The 19,641-nt window shown below is 31.2% G+C and overlaps 1 protein-coding gene across 1 annotated transcript in view; it reads left to right on the top strand.

The window, feature by feature from the left end:
- The window catches only part of LOC132745031 (uncharacterized), a gene marked incomplete at its 3' end in the record, with an annotated part of 72,326 nt that extends 67,847 nt beyond the window's left edge, over nt 1-4,479 (top strand). Inside the window, exon 8 of the mRNA XM_060733866.1 lies at nt 3,952-4,479. Within this exon, the coding sequence (XP_060589849.1) occupies nt 3,952-4,479 (528 nt within the window). The remainder of the gene's footprint in view (nt 1-3,951) is intronic.
- Between the last annotated feature and the right edge of the window lie 15,162 nt (nt 4,480-19,641).

The following is a 19,641-nucleotide window of genomic DNA, read 5'->3' on the forward strand; positions in this document are numbered from 1 at the left end:
AACTTTTAAACTATCAGATAAAACAGTGAAGAAATGAAGAGGATGAATTTTGGGAAAATAAATATATAAGTAAAATTAAATATTGTAATTTTTTATTGATATGGAAAAGTATACCTTAGGTTTATGATATATATCAAAGATTTATTGTGATAAATAAAAAATCTGAAAACATTTATCAGAATTTATCATTGCCGTTTATTTTTTATGTTACGAAAATCCTGTACGCTGTTACTTTTCATTAATGAAGAAATCAGTGTACCATAAAAATTTGTTACTATCAGCAAGATCATTTATAATTTATGTTCACATTTTTATACTGTGAAATTTTAGCGTTTTTTTATCCCTCATTTTACAGATACCATAATTGATGTTTCAAGTATATTTATTTATATGTAATTATATAATGTTATACATTACATGAATATTAGCCTGGTTTAAAATATCTGCTTTAATGTTATTACAAGTAATTATAACATAATTTATTGGTGATGTAAAATGTTTGTTAAATATTTTTAAAGACCTCACATTAAACTAAATTCTCTAATTGAGATTTCATGTACCGTACTTTAGTCATTTTTTCTATTTCAAATATTAATACTTAAGTGAAAGGTTTCAATTAAATAATTACATAAACTGTAAAACTGACATTTTTTTTTTTAAATTATTTTTCTTACATTGTAAAGTTTTCTGTGCTTTTAGTTGTATTTTTTTTGCACAACAGTTAACACTATACCCTCTAAACAGAAATGGACATATCCATCTTTCAATCTTTACTAAATTATTCATTATTTTTAGGGAGAATTTTAAAATACCAATTGACTAATTACTGATTAAGTGCAGGCCATGATTTTTACAGAAGGGCATCCTGACTGATCTTTTTTGTCCCCCTCTGGGGGCACTTTATTATTTTCAGTTAAAACAAAAAATGAAATTTTTTTAAATTTTTTTAAAAGCCCCTTTAAAATAAAAATATAAATTATTTTTTGGAACTATTGAAATGTTTTTTATTTTTGGGTTTCATAAATCTTTTTTTTGGCAAATTTCTCGCGGAACAAAAAGTTTACAGTACCAAATCTGTTTTAAATTTTAAAAAGGGAAATTTAATAAAAAAAAAAAATTTTTCATTAATATAAGCCAATCAAAATGACCCTAAAGGGTCTTTTCAAACATTAAATTTATAAAACTATAATTAGAATCAAATTAAATTTTAAAATTTTAATTTTAGTATTTTTCTCTTTTAATTTGGGAAATTTTAAATGGTACGTATTTACAAAATATTTTAAAAATTAAAATTTTAAGGCTGCCCTTAAAATTTTTTAACAAAAATCAAAAATTGTTGGGTCAAGGGTAGAAATGCAGAAAATTATTGCTTCAGATTTCATTCTAACCCAATTATTTGTAATTTATTTAGCTCTTCTATCAGATAAGATTACTTAACAATTATCAAAAATATTTCATAGTGTAAGCAGATAATATTATATTATCATAACTTTGAGAGTCCTTAAGTTGTCTGTTTATAAACAGATAACCGTTATGCATTGTGATCAAGTTGTAAATTTAAATGTCGAAAGATGTCCAAAGTTTCTTTGTATCGTAGAAACAAAATGATCGTTAGATATTTCTATAAGGGGAGTATAGATAGCCTGTTTTAACTTTTGTTTATATTGCAAATTTCCTGTGTTTATATAAAACTGCGTTTATTCGACTCCCTTTTAAAACCCAAAAATTGCATTTACTTTTAAAACTGGCCCTGATGAAAAACAAACTTCTTTTTTAAACAAAGGGAAAGGGTAAAAAGAACAAAATTAACATGGGTAATTTTAAAAACCCAAATAACCCCCTTTAAAGGGGTGATTTTAAAAGCAGATGTAAAAAATTTCTGCCCGGAAAGAAGTTATTAAAAAGTAAAATCCCTTTCATAACATTTTTTTAATTGGGAAAAAAAAGATTCTTTAAAGGGAAAATTTTTTTTTTTTTTTCCCCTGAAATACCCTTTAAAAATAGGGGTTTTAACATTAAAGTAAAATTTATTTATTTTTTTTTAAACCCTACAAAAATAATGAAACCCGTTTTTAAAAAATTTGTGTTACGTTTCAAAGATAATTTTTTAAGCGAAAACTAAAAAATGGAGCACAAATAACAATTTTTTTGACTAGAATCTATGGGCTAAAAATATAAAGCTATTCGGTTACTTTGTATTTATATGCATATAAAAATCATATAAAAAAATACCGGCAGCTTTGATTAAGTTTGACGAAGTGAAATTTTTTATATCTACGTGTGCTGTTTGATGTGATTCATCAAGGATATTTTCATATTTATAATAAAATGATAAATGACGTTTGCGACACAATTGGTTTATCAGAAAGTTGTTTACTTTTTTATGTTGAAGGTGTCTTGTTTTAAGTGGGGGACATAAATCGAGCAATAATCGATGGTCAGCGTGACTTGATGTTATCAGTTTTGTGATATTTATTTTCAAAATTTTCGTAGGGACGTCACTATAAAAATTATAAGGATATTTAAAATGGAATTTTCCAAGATTCGTTTACGGAGATGTATCGTGTTTCAATGTGAAAGGTCATCAGTTTAACTTTTTAAATAAACTAAGATACTGATCTAGATAACATTTGATTTTAGTTTCTCGCATCATGTGTCATGAAAAGATAAAATTTCGTAAATTATATGTTTGGAAAATTGAAAATTAACTATAGGCCTTGGACTTTTCAAACACTTAAGTAGAATTTTTGAATTGTGGACTCTTTATCTAAAATACTTTACAAGTATTTTAAATGAACTTATCTTTGAAAAAGTGGAGTTATGTAATACATGAACGTCCTTGTGTATTACATATACAATGTTTTAAGTGATTGACAGACTTTTCGTTACTTTCGGTTAACGCATAGATTATTTTTATATGAGGAAAAGGCGTGCAATGAATCACTTGGGTTGTTATAGCTGTGCTTTAATTTGTACAGTGATCATGTAAATAAGGCGTTAAAAATTGTGTGAGATTTTCGTATAAGTAAAATATGACGATAAATACTTAAAATAACATATGTGATAAGTTTTGAAAATATTGTGTAGAGTCAAGTGGAACATGTGAATTATTTGTGAATGAAAGTGTTTAGTTTGAATGTTTTCAGTAGGTAATACCCGTCTTTTATGAATGATAAAGCAAGCATAATTGGGAAGATTATTTTAGGTATGAATAACTACGGGATGTCCTAAGGTTTGAAGTAAAAGTGTTGAAAATTTGACTGAAGATATTGTATGAAGACAGATTAGAGAATTTTTAACTTTCATGGATGTTTTAGAGCTATATTATATATAGATTTTGTTTTTGATTTTGACTGTTAAATTCACGATGTGATGTGATTTTTTTTGATTTTTTTTTTGGACAAAAAATGCATGATATTTCTATTGTGTGTTTTATTTTGTACCTTAATGATCAGGATTAAGAATTAAAGGCTTAACATTTATTTTAACGCTAATTTTCTAATTGATTTGAGAAAGGGAGGGTTAAAATAAGGCTTTTCATGACAAATTGGGGGACCTTGGGTGTCCCAATCAGGGGGTAAAAAAAGGGATGATTTTTAAAGGGTTTGTTTTCCCGGGGGGAGAAAAAAGTTGGGTTTTTTTTTGTAGTGTTTTTGGGAAAAAGAAAAGGCGTTTGCTGTAATCTCCCCCATTTTTCCCCAAATTTTTTGTAAAAAAAACATTTTTAAAAGGAAGGGAAATAAAAGTGGTAGAATAACCCGTGAATAAATCCCCCCACCTGTGTTGAGGGAAAATTTTGGGAAAAGGGGGTTTTTAAAAAAGTTATGAACTTAGAGTAATGGAGTTAAAATGAAAGACCCCGAAAAATGAGATTTTGGATTTAAAAACATGCCACAAAATATGCTTACGAGATTGTTTTTTACGGGATCAAATGATGTAAATTTGTTCAAGTTTCGATTGAATGAGGCAGATGAAGGAGAACCCGGTTCTCCAAGAATGATGTTAACGCCCGACTCGCCTGCCACAGTGCGAAAGAAACGGAGAGCTCCTGCACCACCATCAGGACTAGTTGCGGCTCGACAAAAGTTTCCGTCAAGTGACGATATTGTCGATCAAAAAATTAAACATCATCGGACTCAAAGTGTGAAAACTGCGAGGCCGATGAGCCTCAGTCCGAACATGAGGGCTTCAAACTTATGGGATGAGTTATTGTTAAGAATGAACCACCAGTCCCCATCACCTAATAGTTCACCAAAGGTGACTAGGACAAAAACATTGCTTGATAAATTGCGTTCACCTAGATTGATGCACAAAAGTACACGACGGAAACGTACAACATCCAAAGATGATGAAGAGGCAGGGTTCAAGCCCGCGTCTCACAGCAACAATTCCTCTTTTGATGAACCAGATGGATTTACTCAAGAAACCCTATATTTTGTGTTACTACCACTGGATTTTAACAGAGATACAGAGTTTGAGGTTTGTATTTTGAGACGTTGCTCTTATTAAGATTTTATTTAACTGTTTAAAAGATGAAGTCTGCAATAGATTTATACAGTTACTAAAGATGTATCATATCAAACTTTTTCTAAAATGCATATTCCTCTTGTTTTGTGTTTATATTTTTATTGCACATGAGTATCAAACACTGTCAAACATTGTCAAGAACAGATAAGGCTGATATTAATCCTTTCATGCTAAGTGATAAATTTGATCATAATTCAGTTTTTTGATGCATTTCATTATGAGACCATTGCCACCTGTACTATTTTGACAACATCCAGTTAAGTGTTAAATAGTCTTGCATGTTTGCAAGCGTATGCCGTTAATTGTAAAATGGAATGGTCAAGCTTACGGAAAAAATCAACAGAAAAGTGTATGTTACTTCTTTTTAAAATTGAGAAAAAGTTTTAATCCAGATAACAAGAGTTTCTGAAATAGCATCTTGGCAAAGTCGGAAGTGCTTTCAATTTACTATTTCTTTTTAACAACTGAAAGACATTGATTGTCACAGTAAATGTCAAGGTCAAATTGCAAAGTTCAATAAGTGACTGTCTTCAACTCATAATCAAACTGTACTCACAAAATAATTAAAAATCTACAACTGAAGAAGTAAATATAAAAATTGTCATGGAAATAATGCATACATTTGCACCAATTATAATTAATATATATATTAGCAGTCCAGAAAATTGGGGATGTTTCTGTGGATAGTTACCATTAATTTTGTTATGCTTACTCACACTTGAATTATTTTCCCTAATGACATAATGGTAAAAAACACAGCTTTAGGTGATTGTTCAAGTCACATTTCACCATATTTATGATGGATGATAAAACTGTTTTAGATATACTTTTGTAATGGTTAGATATAACATAATGTCATACTGAAAAGCTTTAGCCCACGGCCTGCTGATGGTGACTGAATTTACACATGCGACCAGTGCAGACAAAGCACATCCCTGCATATTTTGCTGTCATTAGCACTTGGAATAGTTGTCCAGCATATAGTTGGTTTACAAATTTTTTAACACTTAATATGCCATCCTTAATAGCAGATTGTAACAGTAGAAGAATTTTTAATCTCCACCGCTGATTTTTTCATTAAACTTGAATTATTTCTGCTACTATATACCTTCTTTTTGTATTTTTTCTTTGTAGACGTTATTTGTCTGATTAGTCATTTAAGTTTTTGGGGGTTATTTTTAAGGAAAATTCTCTTAAAATTGCAGTACTTAGAATATGTAAAATGAACACTGAGGATAGTATTTAAATCGGTTTTAATTTTGTTTTGTGATTTTGTCATTACATTTACCACATCTTCTCATAGCTTAATATATACATGTATGATACTATGCTTCAGTCAGGCGTTGATTTTTCGTTTTTCGGCTTCCCCCCCACCATTTCACAAATTCTTGTCATATTTTCTACCCTACCTTTACATGACATCTTATCATATATGGAGAATATAGATCCATGGAAAGTATTAACTTTCAAATAAGAGTGAATTGGATGGTATGTCATGTATACAATACAAGGTGTAATTTTCTCTGTGTGTATTGGGTATCATCAGAATGTTTATGCTTGCCCTTTTGAAGTTCATAAGTGTTTACATATTTGATATTTACGATACCTATATGATTAGATCAGATAATTTCAAGTATGTAGGATTTGTAAATAAATATATTCCTGTACTATACCTGCAAAAAAACCAAGCTATTGAAGTGAATAAAATATCAAGTCTACATACAAGTCTTTTTGAAATACAAGGTGAAACTGTTGAAAGAAAAAAGAAAGAAAGAAGATTCTTTACTAAGTATGTAATCAGTAGAGTTTCCTCCCACCGACATGTGTGCAAAAAGAGCAATTTGTCATATTCACTTCCCATGCATTAAGGATGGGTAAAAACTGATTGAAAAATAATGAATGAATCAGTTTGATTGAATAAGACAAATCAGTCAATTTGATTGAATAAGACAAATCAATCACTTTGATTGAATAAATGGATTAACCAGTTTGATTGAATAAAAAAAAATACCCAATCAAAGCTTTAGTAAGCAAATCAACCAGTTTGATTGAATAAGACAAATCAGTCAATTTGATTGAATAAATGGATCGACCAGTTTGATTGAATAAACAGATTACTCAATCAAAGTTTGAGTAAGCCAATCAACCAGTTTGATTGAAATTATGAATACATTGACATTAAGACAAGTAAATCTCTTGTGAAACTCTCCTAACAACCCCAACAATCCTGCTGAAAAGACAAAAAATCAAAGGGCTGCAACCTCTGTCGTATTTTCTGATCTTTGCAATCTAAATCATACTGACTACATGTGTATCTGTATGTATTTTCCTATATAAGTTTATTTTTATATACTATAATTAATCCTACGCAGCGACTGCGTATAGCTATAACAGTTTGAGATTGATACATATGGAATTTTGCATGACTAGAGTTGCATCAAAAAATCATTTTCATTTTTTATGACAGCCATACTTGCATATCGTGGCTACTTCCTTAAAAAAGACACTTCAAAAAAAAAGTTGCCTCGACTAGGATTTGAACCTTGGGCCTCTCACACCCTAAACGAGCGCGCTACCTCTGCACCACGGTGAAGTAATACATATGTAGCTTGAATAATAACAAATACATTGTAATTCTACATTGAGAATTTCCATTCTGTGTTTGTAATCCTTACTAATTTCGAGGTATTTTCTTCACTATAAACCTGTTGTTTAACACTGATGAAAATAATTTAGCAAAAATCTTCTCGCCAAAACAGTACGACATGTATATATTCCACTATTCGACAGTCAGATTTATGTGTACTACGCTCTGGAGTATTCGGTAATCGACAGAGCCAGCATTTTCATTGATTAAGCTTTACGGAAATAGCCGAACATTTTTCATTGGGTAAAAAAGATATTCATCCGCAAAATTTGTGATTGTAACCTCATATTTCTATTGACTACTCTAAACTTTAATGCACTGTAATTCGTTAAATGCATACATTAAAAATTATTCTTTATTTTAAATTGCTGGTTTTTAAGCAGTTCTGAGTGAGAACTACTTTGCGTTGTTAGGTCTGTTAGGAAAATTTGTGTTAGACCGTGGATGTTAGCTATGTATTTACTGATCTTGCGATCAGAAAATACAAAAAATGAAAAGACAAAAAAAAATTAACGAAAAGACAAAAAAAAGTAATATGTCAAGTGTGACTGGAAGTATCTGTTTACATTCCTGACAACATTACACTATTTAAAATACAGTAGAAAAGAGAATTTAGAAATCTTGTTTTTATGCTTGAGCATATAAGGTAATGTAAGTGACAGATGAGACTGAATATATTAACCGACTTCATAATTATATATTAATATGTAAAATCTCAAACTACCGGCTTTATTTATACCTCTCCTGTTGTTCCAAATGCCCCCTTTTAGCTGGATTATTTGAAGTATAGGGAGAGCATTGTACTCGCCAAGGTGCCCACTGAGGCATTGGTGTTGGAGTCGAATCTCACTTTAGTTAAGTTTTTGCATGCAAATTGGTATCTGACACTTCACTAACTTACTAGAGAGCATATTAAAGGAAGTTACTATCCAAGGTCCTTTTACTCTTACATTGACAATCTGCAAAAGATAATAGAGAAATATACTCGGGAGTTAAATTTTAAATTGGGTTTTGTTTTGCACAATTTTTAGCTTGGTTTGAGTAAAAAGCTTTGCAACACTTGTCATTTTTCAGTCATTTTGCACATGTCAAATAATTATTATGTGAAAAAATGTGAGGGAATGTTCTGAAATTTTGCACACAAGTTATTAGTCCAGGGCTACATCAAATGGAACAAGTCTTGAAAAAAATATTTTCAGTCCCTTCAAAAAACCTGAGTGGAATCCATTTAAATAGACACTTTGTCTATCATTCAAACTGAACAATGTACTGGGAATTTTTGTGAAATATGTACAGATTGTTAACAAACAGTGCAGACCATGACCATTCAGTATGAATCCCTTTGGGCAGTTCAATTCTTGACCCTTTTCTAAAGTAATAAATTTTCTGACTTTCTTGAAAGATATAATACTCACCCCTGCATGGTGAGAAAAAGGATGAAAATGAAGTAGATTTTTTTTTTGTGTGAAAATAGATTACTATTTGTTGACTTTATTGTTCAAAATACAAAGACATTATTATATATATGTCTAAAGCATGCTTACAAAAAATGAACAATTACAGATTCTAATTAGCTGGAAAATTGTCATAATTTGACAGTAGATCTGTATTGTAAATAGATTTATAGGAGATATATATTGATAAAACATTATTTCTGTGCAGGAAAATGTGGTTTTATATACAAAGTTCAGACTGGATTTAATTATTGAGGTATTTTTGGATATTTATTTGGATTTACCAAGGCATCTGTAAGTCTTTCTCATTTGATTTATGTTTTGTATAGATTAGAATATAATTATAGCATATTGTTCTTTATAATGTAGATTTCTGTTAAAGAACTGAATTCTTGAAGATATTTCATAGACCTTCTTACAAAGCACGTAACAGCAAAGGTAGGATTGAATATTTAACCAGTTAGTGGCTGGTTGGTTTGGCATACTTATATCCCATGAGTAAGCTAAGTGTTACGAGTAAATTAGCATATACCCTTGAATAGAATCCTCCCATGCCAATCTAAATTTCTTATTCTAGAAATTGATCATTATTAATTTTTGAGATGATCAAGATTAAAATTTGAAGTAGACAGAAACGAGCTTGGTCAGAAAATGTATGTTACTGTAACAGACAGTCTTGCCATGTGTTCTTATGTTGCTGGCAAAAGCTTTAAATATTGTTATTATGTTTAAGCATTGAAATGGTTTAATGAACTTGTTAGTTTAGAAAGTTATTGAAAGGTGAGAGTCTTCCTGCTTGAAAGTAAAGATAAACAAGGAAGTACAGCAGTCGATAAAAATACAGATTTTTTTAACTGGTGCTTGTTCAAACATTAAAGCACTTCTAGTGTCGGAACACCATTTTAAACATTAGGTAATGGGATGTTGGTATTTTATAAAAAGATATTTTCATGGTAATTGATTTGATAACCAGTATCCTGTTAATGTATCTTATGTACAAATTGAAAGTTTATAATGTTTGTTGAAACAAAATTGTAACTAGTTTATTTCAGTTATATGGAGTTATGTTGATATGGTGCTTAACCAATGAAATGTTTTTGTCCTCTTTTCTTCTAAATTTATCAACATAATAGCTTTATAATAATATACAGTGGCAAGATCAGATGTAGACACATATATAATAAAAAGAATAAAACGGTGTTGGTTACACATTCAATGAGCTTTAAAAAGTGACACCTGCTGGTAAATGTAATACACGTTGAATTCTTCCCATTTAGATACCTTACGTTTGGTTGAAAAGCTCTTTATCACTGGATCAGATACATTTTCACGAAGTTCGTATTTTTTCTGACTATCGTTTTAATATATGCGATGTGATTTAAATTGGCTGTTTTCTCATTAAAAGTCTAAACATGTTTTTCACAGTATTTATGTCCACTTACACTGGTCAGTGACATTTTGATTAAATTTTTGCGGTGAATGATGCTTTCTGCTTTCGGTACAAAAAGCCCGAATGGTACTATCGCGTAGATGCTATCTTGTTCGCAATTTAGATTGTTTTCATCAAAAATGTCCCTGATAAATGACTTTAGTTTGTGTTTGGACCTAACTTTTACACCTGGCTTGTTGCAAGAATAAAAGAGAAAAGGTCATACAAATCCATTTCAGATAATTATAATATTTAGAATAGAAATGAACTTTGAATGAACAGTTTGGAGTGTTCTCCATTACATTATAAACAGACATTTTGAGAACTTGTTGATAAAATTTTAAAACTATTTAAAGCAAACATTATCAATTTTCTTTGAATAATTTTTAAATTTTGTTATTGAATATGTAAGTAATGCCTAATGTTATTAGTAGGTTTTTATAAAGCTGAGAGTGATAACCTTACTATGTCTTTAGTTTAACCCTTGTTTAAATGGGATTGTCCATCTCTCATGAGACTTTAAATTAAAAGATAACATTGTGTACCATCTTAATGGGCAACTGGGCTTGAAATTTGCCTAAAGATGACTAGGAAATTGTTACAATCTGATGGGACAGGCTCTCAAGGTCATAGAGATGGTGTCTACAGATAGTACTATGATGTGGCGGGGCTGTGTGATATAATCCCAGCAGAAATTATTTTAATTTAAACACTGTACTGTTTTACAAACAAAAGTTTTAGCAGAAAAATAGTAAAACAATTGATTAATTTAACAGGTACATTCCATAATGCTTTGCATAGAAATATAAGATTATCTTATTATTATAAATCAAAATTGCAGCCTGACCTCAGGCTGCATAAACTATTGTGCCCCGACTACACAGGGGATGGGTAAATAGATTTACCCTTGTCGGTCTGTCATGGTGTTGGTCTGTCGCCTTACATTTATGCAGTGGAATGTGGGGGCATCAAGGGGCATCAATGGCTGCTGATTTTAGAATAACAGTTGTGGGTTTGAATCCTGCCAGAGACTTTGGACTATTGAGCTTGCTTACAGACAGTTGTTCCAAACTCAGGGGCCATCTTCATCCACCAGTAAAACTTGAAAGTCACTAAAGATGACACTATGTTAGTTTGACTTAAAAATTAGTTTAGTTTGATAGTTTTAATAGGATTCAAGAGTGTGTCTTTAAGATACATATTGAATAAAATTATAAATTGTGTATAAACAAGAAAAAATGTTGTTGTTTCCCTCCTGTTGAAATAGACTTAAAATAATTTGTTCATTTGTTAATACGCGCAATGTACTTTTAGTATTTTGGGCACTCTCATATGTTCAACTAAAAGTTAGCATGAATTTTAATGCATACTGCCTTAATGCATACAATGTTGTTTAATTAAGTAATAAAGGTAAAAAGAAGTTGATGATTTGATATCAAAACAAATTTATTGCAATTGTGACATGTAACATTATTTTTAATACCTATTTCTTTGCCTAGTAATGCATACACATAAAAAACAACAACAAAATGATATTAAAAACAACATATTTTTAACTTTTATCTAGTTACTATCTTAATGCACATAATTGTTTATACAAATGAAATGTTGACTTAATTGCTTTTTAAAAGCAAAGGAAATTAACACAAGGCAGTAATGAGTAGGTATGTGAATCATTGTTTACTTTCTGATAAACAAAAGTCAGTTATCAAGATGAAAGGAAGAATAAATTATTTTGAATTTACAGTTAGTGTGCTTTTCATATTTAAATTTAATTTACATTTTATTTGTATCATAAAGTTTATAAGTTTACCGGGGGTGGGGGGGATAGGGGGGGGGGGATGGATGGAAATTTTTTATCTTTTTTTCTTTGTGTAGTGGGGAAGAGGGTTCACTGTTTTTATTGGTAAAATGGAGAATGATGTTAAACGAGTTGATTTTACTTTTTACATACAATACTTCTGAACTTATAGAAAACTATCACGGTTTATTTACAGTACTTTTAAACTTAAAGCAAATTATCAAGAAAGTCATTTTACTGTTAGGAAAAGTCCAGTTATAATGGCCTTAAGATTGATTCAGTTTTGCTAACATGAGGCCTTCAAGGCAATGCCTGACCCTTTTTGTCCACTTTATCTCAGCTGTCCATGGTCTAGTGGCCCTCAATTGCCCTGCTGAGTAATGATTGCCTTAAAATGAACACCTATTTTCACTTAATCCTTCGAGAAATTGAGTGAATATGGTCCCCGATCATGAATCAAACTGAAAATGAAATGACCCTTATTGAATGGGAAGTGAAATCTGAGGAAAGTCAAAAAGGAAAATTAGTCCTTTCTAATCAGATTTTTTTAAACGTATGTGGACACGTGGCCATCTATAAGTTTTTAGACGTTTACATGTTGGTGTAAATGTTGAGGTGTGTTTTTGCAATATTATTGGATTTTACAAACTTATTTCAGCTTTTCAGGCAAGTGTACTATTTTAAAAACTAAAATGGATAGTTTTTCAGTTTGCTCTTTTAGAATTAGGGTGATTATATTATGTATAGGATATCGACCGAGTACGAGGTCTTTCACCGCCTCCGTGGTCGAGGGGTTAGAGTCGATGACTTCTAATCCAGGTACCTCTCTGGCGTGGGTTCGATCCCCGGGAGATGCTTTGGTAGTTTAGCGCGGAGGAAGGTTGTCTAGTACTGGTGTAACTCTCCAGGAACGATGGTTAGGAAACTACCCGCCTATATGACTGAAATACTGTTGAAAAAGGCGTAAAATGAAACAAACAAAACAAACGAGGTCTTTCCTAAACAGAAAGATCGATGTACGAGGCCGATATCCAACTTACACACCGTTAAACTATTGGCTTGAGCTGCATTTGATGTAATGCACAAAGATTACTTTTAACACAGCGCATATACAAGTAAGCTTTTATTAACGTTCTGTTTAAATATATAATTTGCATTTAACTCTGCTTTACCCTTTAAAATAATAATCAAAAAAGCTAAGTGTGTAATTTGTCAATAATAAAGTCAATGGGTCTGTAATGGAAGGAATGTAAAAGAATGAATAATTATGTTGATAGTATTTCGTATCAGACATTGTTGTTTCTAGGACATTTGCTGCCGGACAATTGCCCCCTCGGTCGTTTGCTTCCTGTTTTTTTTGCTATGGCGACTTGTCATATGTCAGAGGGCATCTCTTGTATAAATTTTAAGTATGTAATTTAACAATGGAAACGTTCTATTTCATTTATTTATGGATGTTATTTTGTTTTCACAAATTTGCGCGAAAGTTTGTGTATTGAAGCACAACGGAATTTTGACAATAGGAGATGAAGTTTGGTATATTTCAACTTTTTTAAACGGGGGGGGGGGGGGGGGGGGGGGGGGCAAATGTACGCCCATTCCAAGGATATGAAGGGTGCATATGTCCACCACAGCAAACTTCCAAGGGGCAATGTCCGGATACCCAGGAGACTACGAAAGACTTGCATATGAATATTGTTGTCTGAGATACATGATCCGATATTATAATTTATATAGCAGATTATAAATTGTTATCGAATAAAACATGAGCGTTCAGCATATAAATTTGTATACTAAATCACCTATAACTTTATTAACATTTCTTTTAATCAAGAATTTTTTTTAATAATACAGTTTTACCGTTTCTATCGGTATTTGAAATTATAATGGGAGATGTTGCCCATTGTAGACCAATCCACTTTAAGTACTTGTATATGCATGATACTATATAGCAAGTTTTGGAGTATATTTATACAAAAATCTTTTAACGTTGTTGTGTAGCATTCTTTGAGACTAAGTCCTTGCTTCGACGGTTTTCAGGGCATATCTGTTTTGATTTTTCGCCGGTTGAATAGAACGGTAAATGCTGCCAACTCAAATAGAGGCAAATAGAGGGGGAGGGATAAACGGGGATTTAACAATCTGAGTGATCCCGCGGTTGGGACTTCGCTATTAACAGTGGGTAGCTGCGGTTTCCAATGCAAAGCATATTCAAATGCGCATTTTAATCACAAATTCGTTTGAAACAGACATATTCTCGTTATATTTTTTCGATATGAATTTTCGGTACAATTTTTATGTACTATGGCTTTTTTAGAACGTTTAAGATGTTTTAAATGAATTTGAAGCGTCTATTTTTGTTACATTGTGAACTTAATGACAGAAGATCCGCTTACATTAATATTACTTTGAAAAACTTTGATACCCTGTCCATAATTTTATTAATAAATTTGATATAGGGATGTTGGAATAATTGCTAAGTGCATTCATACAGGAATGTTATGACAATCATATACATTTTATTTTCATTTTCATTTTCTATTGCATATCATGTTGTCTTTGCATGCGCATAGGCAGGTCTATTTTTTCAGGTGTTTTTCATTACCGGGTCTGTCTGACTAGAGCAGACCTGTGCACGAGCAAAAGATAGACCTCATAACGGACTTTCTTTTGTTTAACAGGTCTATCCGAAAAATATAGACCTGTCACAAACAATAGAGGAGGTGTGTAACATAGGAAATAAGCATTTTAAGATGCTTTTTGACCAGATAAGTTTGGTTTTAGCAGTGGCACAGGGATGGTCAAAACCTTCTGCATTACTGTTATGTGTTGGAATGATTTAGGAGATATTAAATTATTCCTTGTGAGAAAGCGAGCGAATATGATCTAACCAAGGGCTATAACTACTGTCTGTTATAATTGTGCAATCAGAAAATCGGAAATCTGTCATCTGATAGTAACAGTGGTCAGATGTGTTACTTATAAAACCCTATGTCTCATAGTATTCAACATGGACATGAAGAAATAAATTGTAGTTGCTATGAATTTATTTGGTTTTATGTAGTATATTTGTATCAGATTCTATGATACATGGGAGGTAACTCAGTTAAGATATCTTTGTTGTAAATATTGAGTTGTCTCCCTTTTATTAATAACAAACCAAAAAGATGCATGTACATAAAATAAATTATTGTTTATTAAATTTTGAAAATGAAATTGAGCTTTTATTAACAGGTATATATTTTATTTTAATGCTTATATAATTTTGTGGATTCTTCTGTTTAAGAAAGTCCTACTCCAATTGTTAGTTATTCATCAATTATTCTCAGGTGGGTAAAGTAAACAAACCCATTCATTAAACAGTAAATGTTTTTCCATTCCCAAAATAGATTTCAAAGTTTCTCAAGTACTGTAAATATTCATAATTTAGCTGCTATTGCCACATGTTTTTTTCACAATTTAGCTAATTTTACAACTTAAAATTTCATAACTTGGTGGATTCAGACCAAAGAAGGTGAAAAATCAAAGTACAGAAGTACAGATGGGCTCTCCGTCTCTCATTATTTCCCTACAGGACCTCTGTGGCCAAATAGTTATAGTGGTCACCTTGAAATTACAATTCTCTCGTCTCTGTGGGTTTATATCCTGTCAAGGCTTTGCATTATTTTGTGTGAGGAAGCTTAATAATTTAGCTACTTGGGTGCACAATAACTCACCTGAAAAGATGCACCAAGGGCTTGACGTCTTCTTCAACCAGGAAAGCTGGAAAGAAGCAAGATGATGCTGGTGAGTTGGTCTTAAGTTTCCAGCTAGTTTCCTTGGTAATAAAAAAAAACAAAATGCATTATAGGAAACATAAGGTTATAGCAATGGTTAGACTATAAATAGCCAGCCCAAAAATAACCACTGCACTGTGAATATCTCTGATTTTACAGTACTACTCTTAAGAATTTTTTTAACAAAATTTTACTAAATTGATATTACATGATTATACGTAATCTTTAAGATCTACAATTTAAAATACAATTTTATGTTTTTAAAAACCCTAATGTCAATATTTGATATTGCTACATAAGGTATAAAAGGTATAACGAAATTAATCAATGAAGTAGGCAAGTTGAAAATTTATGAATGAATAGTTGAAATTACATGTTATTTCGAACGATTATGGTCTGAAGTGGTCCCCCAGTGCCTAGACAGGATTTCCTTTAATTGACTCTTCAGTAATTGAGGTGAAAATTGTATATACATTAACCATTTATATCTATTCATTCAATGATAGTATGGATAATGAAAATCCATATTTAAATATAAAATTTCTGATGTCATCTGTCGAGCATGTACGCCCCCCACTATGCTTCGTAAACTGCCGAATGTCGGTGAGTCGGTCAGAAGAGCTCTTCATGCGGCCACAACTTAACGCTCCGCGCCTGTTCTATGGAATTTATAACACTCTATCCTACATTTTGAAAGTAATACTTGACCGCTTATATTTGCCAAAATTTATTGTAGTGAATTTATAACTGCTGCTTGATTATATAAATAAATATTTTAGGAAAGTTTGTTTAAAGAATGAATCAAGTTGTATCTTCTTAAATGACAACATAACCTTGTAGTTTTTTATTGTAATAATTTAGTTTAAGAATGATTTTTTTAATATTTGTGCAGTCTGAAAGGCTCTCTACTGCTGTTAAATTTTCATCCTGATACCCTGGAAAATTATTTTGGACGAGCTGGATAGGTCCATTTAAAAATATTCAGCAGGTTAAGGTTAATTAATTTTTCCTACTGGCTTTTACGAGCCATTATATCTAATTACCCGCAGCAGTTATTTTAAGCCCCGAATAATTACCATAGACGTTAGTTGAAGTATTTGCTTTTTCGTACCATTGAAATGGTTGCAGTTTACTTAGTTCTGTTCCAACATGTACAGGGTTGCCAGCGGACTTGAAAAGTCAGGGAAATTGGGTATTTTTTCAAGGTCAGGGAATTGTCAGGGAATTTTGAAATTTTGTCAGTGAAAAATGAAAATCCTGAAAAGTCAGTGAAAAGTCAGGGAAAAATTATTTCAAAGGTCGAAAAATATGCGCATTGAAGGTCTTTCTTGGCTATGGCAGTCTTTAGGCATTTAATATTTGACTTTATCACTCTCACAGTTAGCATTAAATTCAAATAACAGTAAACTATGATATTAAGAAGCATTATATTTCAACTTAGTGATTATAATACCCATTATTTACCTTAGAACATCATTCAGCCTAAAGACTGAAAGGCTTTGCAACCCTTGTCTCCAGAGCTGACTAATATGTAATTTCTGTTGCATAATTTAACCAGTTTCCATCATGTTTGCAAGACAAATATTCTTGTACAATTTCTTAGTGTCAAAGCAAAAATCAAAGCAGGTTATATGCCAATATGGTAGTTTGGTATACATGTATACTGACTAGATTTTGTTAGTAATTAAAAGCCCTTCTTTGCTTTTTGCTTTGACACTAAGAAATTGTACAAGAGGATTTGTCTTGCAAACATGATGAAACTGGTTAAATTATGCAATGCTATGTTTTTTCACTCTAACTTTTTTTCACACTAACTTACTTCACTCATTCAAAGTCTTTAATTTTATTGTGATTATTTCATGATATGCCAAAATGAGCCCTATGTTCTTGTTTTCACAATCAGTGGAGTTTATCATGATGCCTTATACAAGTAACTGTGTTAAATGTTTATTGTTCTTATAGTTTAGAGATGTTTGAATTTTAAGTTTTGTCATACAAGTATTACTCTTATAGTCTTGGTGTTTTATGTGTTACTACTGGGAAGGAAAGAGTGACTTATGTGATTTCTAATACAAGATGCTTATATTATGATTCTTCTGATTTTCATGTCATATGTTTCACTGACCAACAGTCACACTGTATTTGAATAGAAATAGTTAAGAATAGTAGAACACAATGTTTGAATCATTACTTTGATGTAAATGTTTTATATTTTGGAAAATAAATACAAGTTTACATGCAAAAATATAATGGGAGGATTGGACGGCTAAAAGGGGAGGTGACAGGAGGACGTTTATGTGTTTGACGATTTTGGTCAGTGAAAAACATGAATTGGTCAGTGAAAAGTCAGGGAAAAGTCAGGGAATTTTATTTTACCAAAGTGCTGGCAACCCTGATGTAGATTAGTTGAATTTTTAGTTCACTGACATATTTTGCTATTATTAAAAGTACAAAGTTTTGCCGATTTTATAAATTTATTTCCGAGTGAAGGAGAAAAGTACACAAGGCTCGTTTTGTTAGCTCATGGAATTAAAAGTTTTATATGTTTGCATTAACTCTAATTGATACATTGATAATGTTTGCATTGGACGATATGGATCCTAATATAGATTTGTCATTGTTATGTATTCAAGGGTCAACTCACAGAAAATTTAAATAACAAGTAACAACAGTTTTTGAAAACATTGATATTTATATAAGTCTACCTTGAGAAATTGAATATCATGATTAAACAGCTTGTTGTTATACAGTGGTACATTATACTAGGTTAAAAAGCTATTTTTAGTGACCATTTCTTTATATAGGTTTTTATTATGGTCGTAAAATGAATTAAGTAAAAATAGAAATGTTTTTCATAATAATTACCTATGTTGTTAGTGAATATTTTAGAACTTTACCAACCAGTCATGACAGCCCCTTTTCAGAGTGCTGATGGAAATAATTACTTCACATTTGCTATCATATAAACTATACCATTCCATGCCAGCACTCATCCCTTGTGCAAATTCTGACTCACAGTTCTTGTATTTTCAGACAATTCAAATAAGGGCACTTCTTTTGCAATATATTTTCATAAATATTTGGCCTTTATCCTGCACTCCACAAATGAATTTACCCATGCGACCATAGCAGACCAAAAGCAGCCGCACAACCGTACCACCTGATCATGATCTGAACTGTTTGCTATTCACTCAGTATATATACATATTTTGAAATTTTCCTTTAGAATGATGAATGGTTTTATCCAGATTAAAAGATGGACAAATCCATTTGAAATATTTATTGGAGCTATGAATTTAAGGAAGAGTAATTCATTTTCATACATATAAGATAGTAATTTTTCTTTTTTAGCCATGTTTTCCTTAATAATAGATCTATTTTTCTGTAGATAAATTTTGCAGGGAATAAAAATTTTGATTATCAGAAAGATATATTCTATCTTCTAATGGGATATATTGTAAACTTCTAGTGAGATATGTCGCGTAAAACCGTTTTATTTTGAAACCAAACTATGGTCTGAATATAATGTTGTCTTTCGTTCACCAATTTTTAAGTCGGGTACTTGACATTTTGACGTCTTGTCATAAAACATGCATTTCAAAAGCTTTAACATTAATTTATGTACTTGAACGTATTGGAAATAAATTAAATTTTTTTGTCAACATCCATTTCGGAATTCTTTAACCTATTTCGGTTTTCTTAGCATAATTAATTGGTTGTTTTGCACAACCTTTAAATGCAGGTTAATTCATAATTGTTACGAAGATGAGTTATGGAGTTTAAAGTTTGTTTAAAAGCCTGTTTAATGTAAAAGAATTATAAAGTAAACATTGTGCAGTGACTTTTATACGGAGTATGTCACTGTCACAGTCTTCGTGTCGGCTTTTCTCTCGAGACCGTCTGTCTGACAGTGAAATCTTAACCTACTGAATTGATGCGATGAATTTTCTCTGCTGTGAATATGGAACTGTCCAATTTATTAAGTTATTTTGCCAAAAAATTATTTA

This window comes from Ruditapes philippinarum, unplaced genomic scaffold (genome assembly GCF_026571515.1).
Source record: "Ruditapes philippinarum isolate M1 unplaced genomic scaffold, ASM2657151v2 ctg1553_1_1_1_1, whole genome shotgun sequence".
Taxonomy (NCBI): Eukaryota; Metazoa; Mollusca; class Bivalvia; order Venerida; family Veneridae; genus Ruditapes; species Ruditapes philippinarum.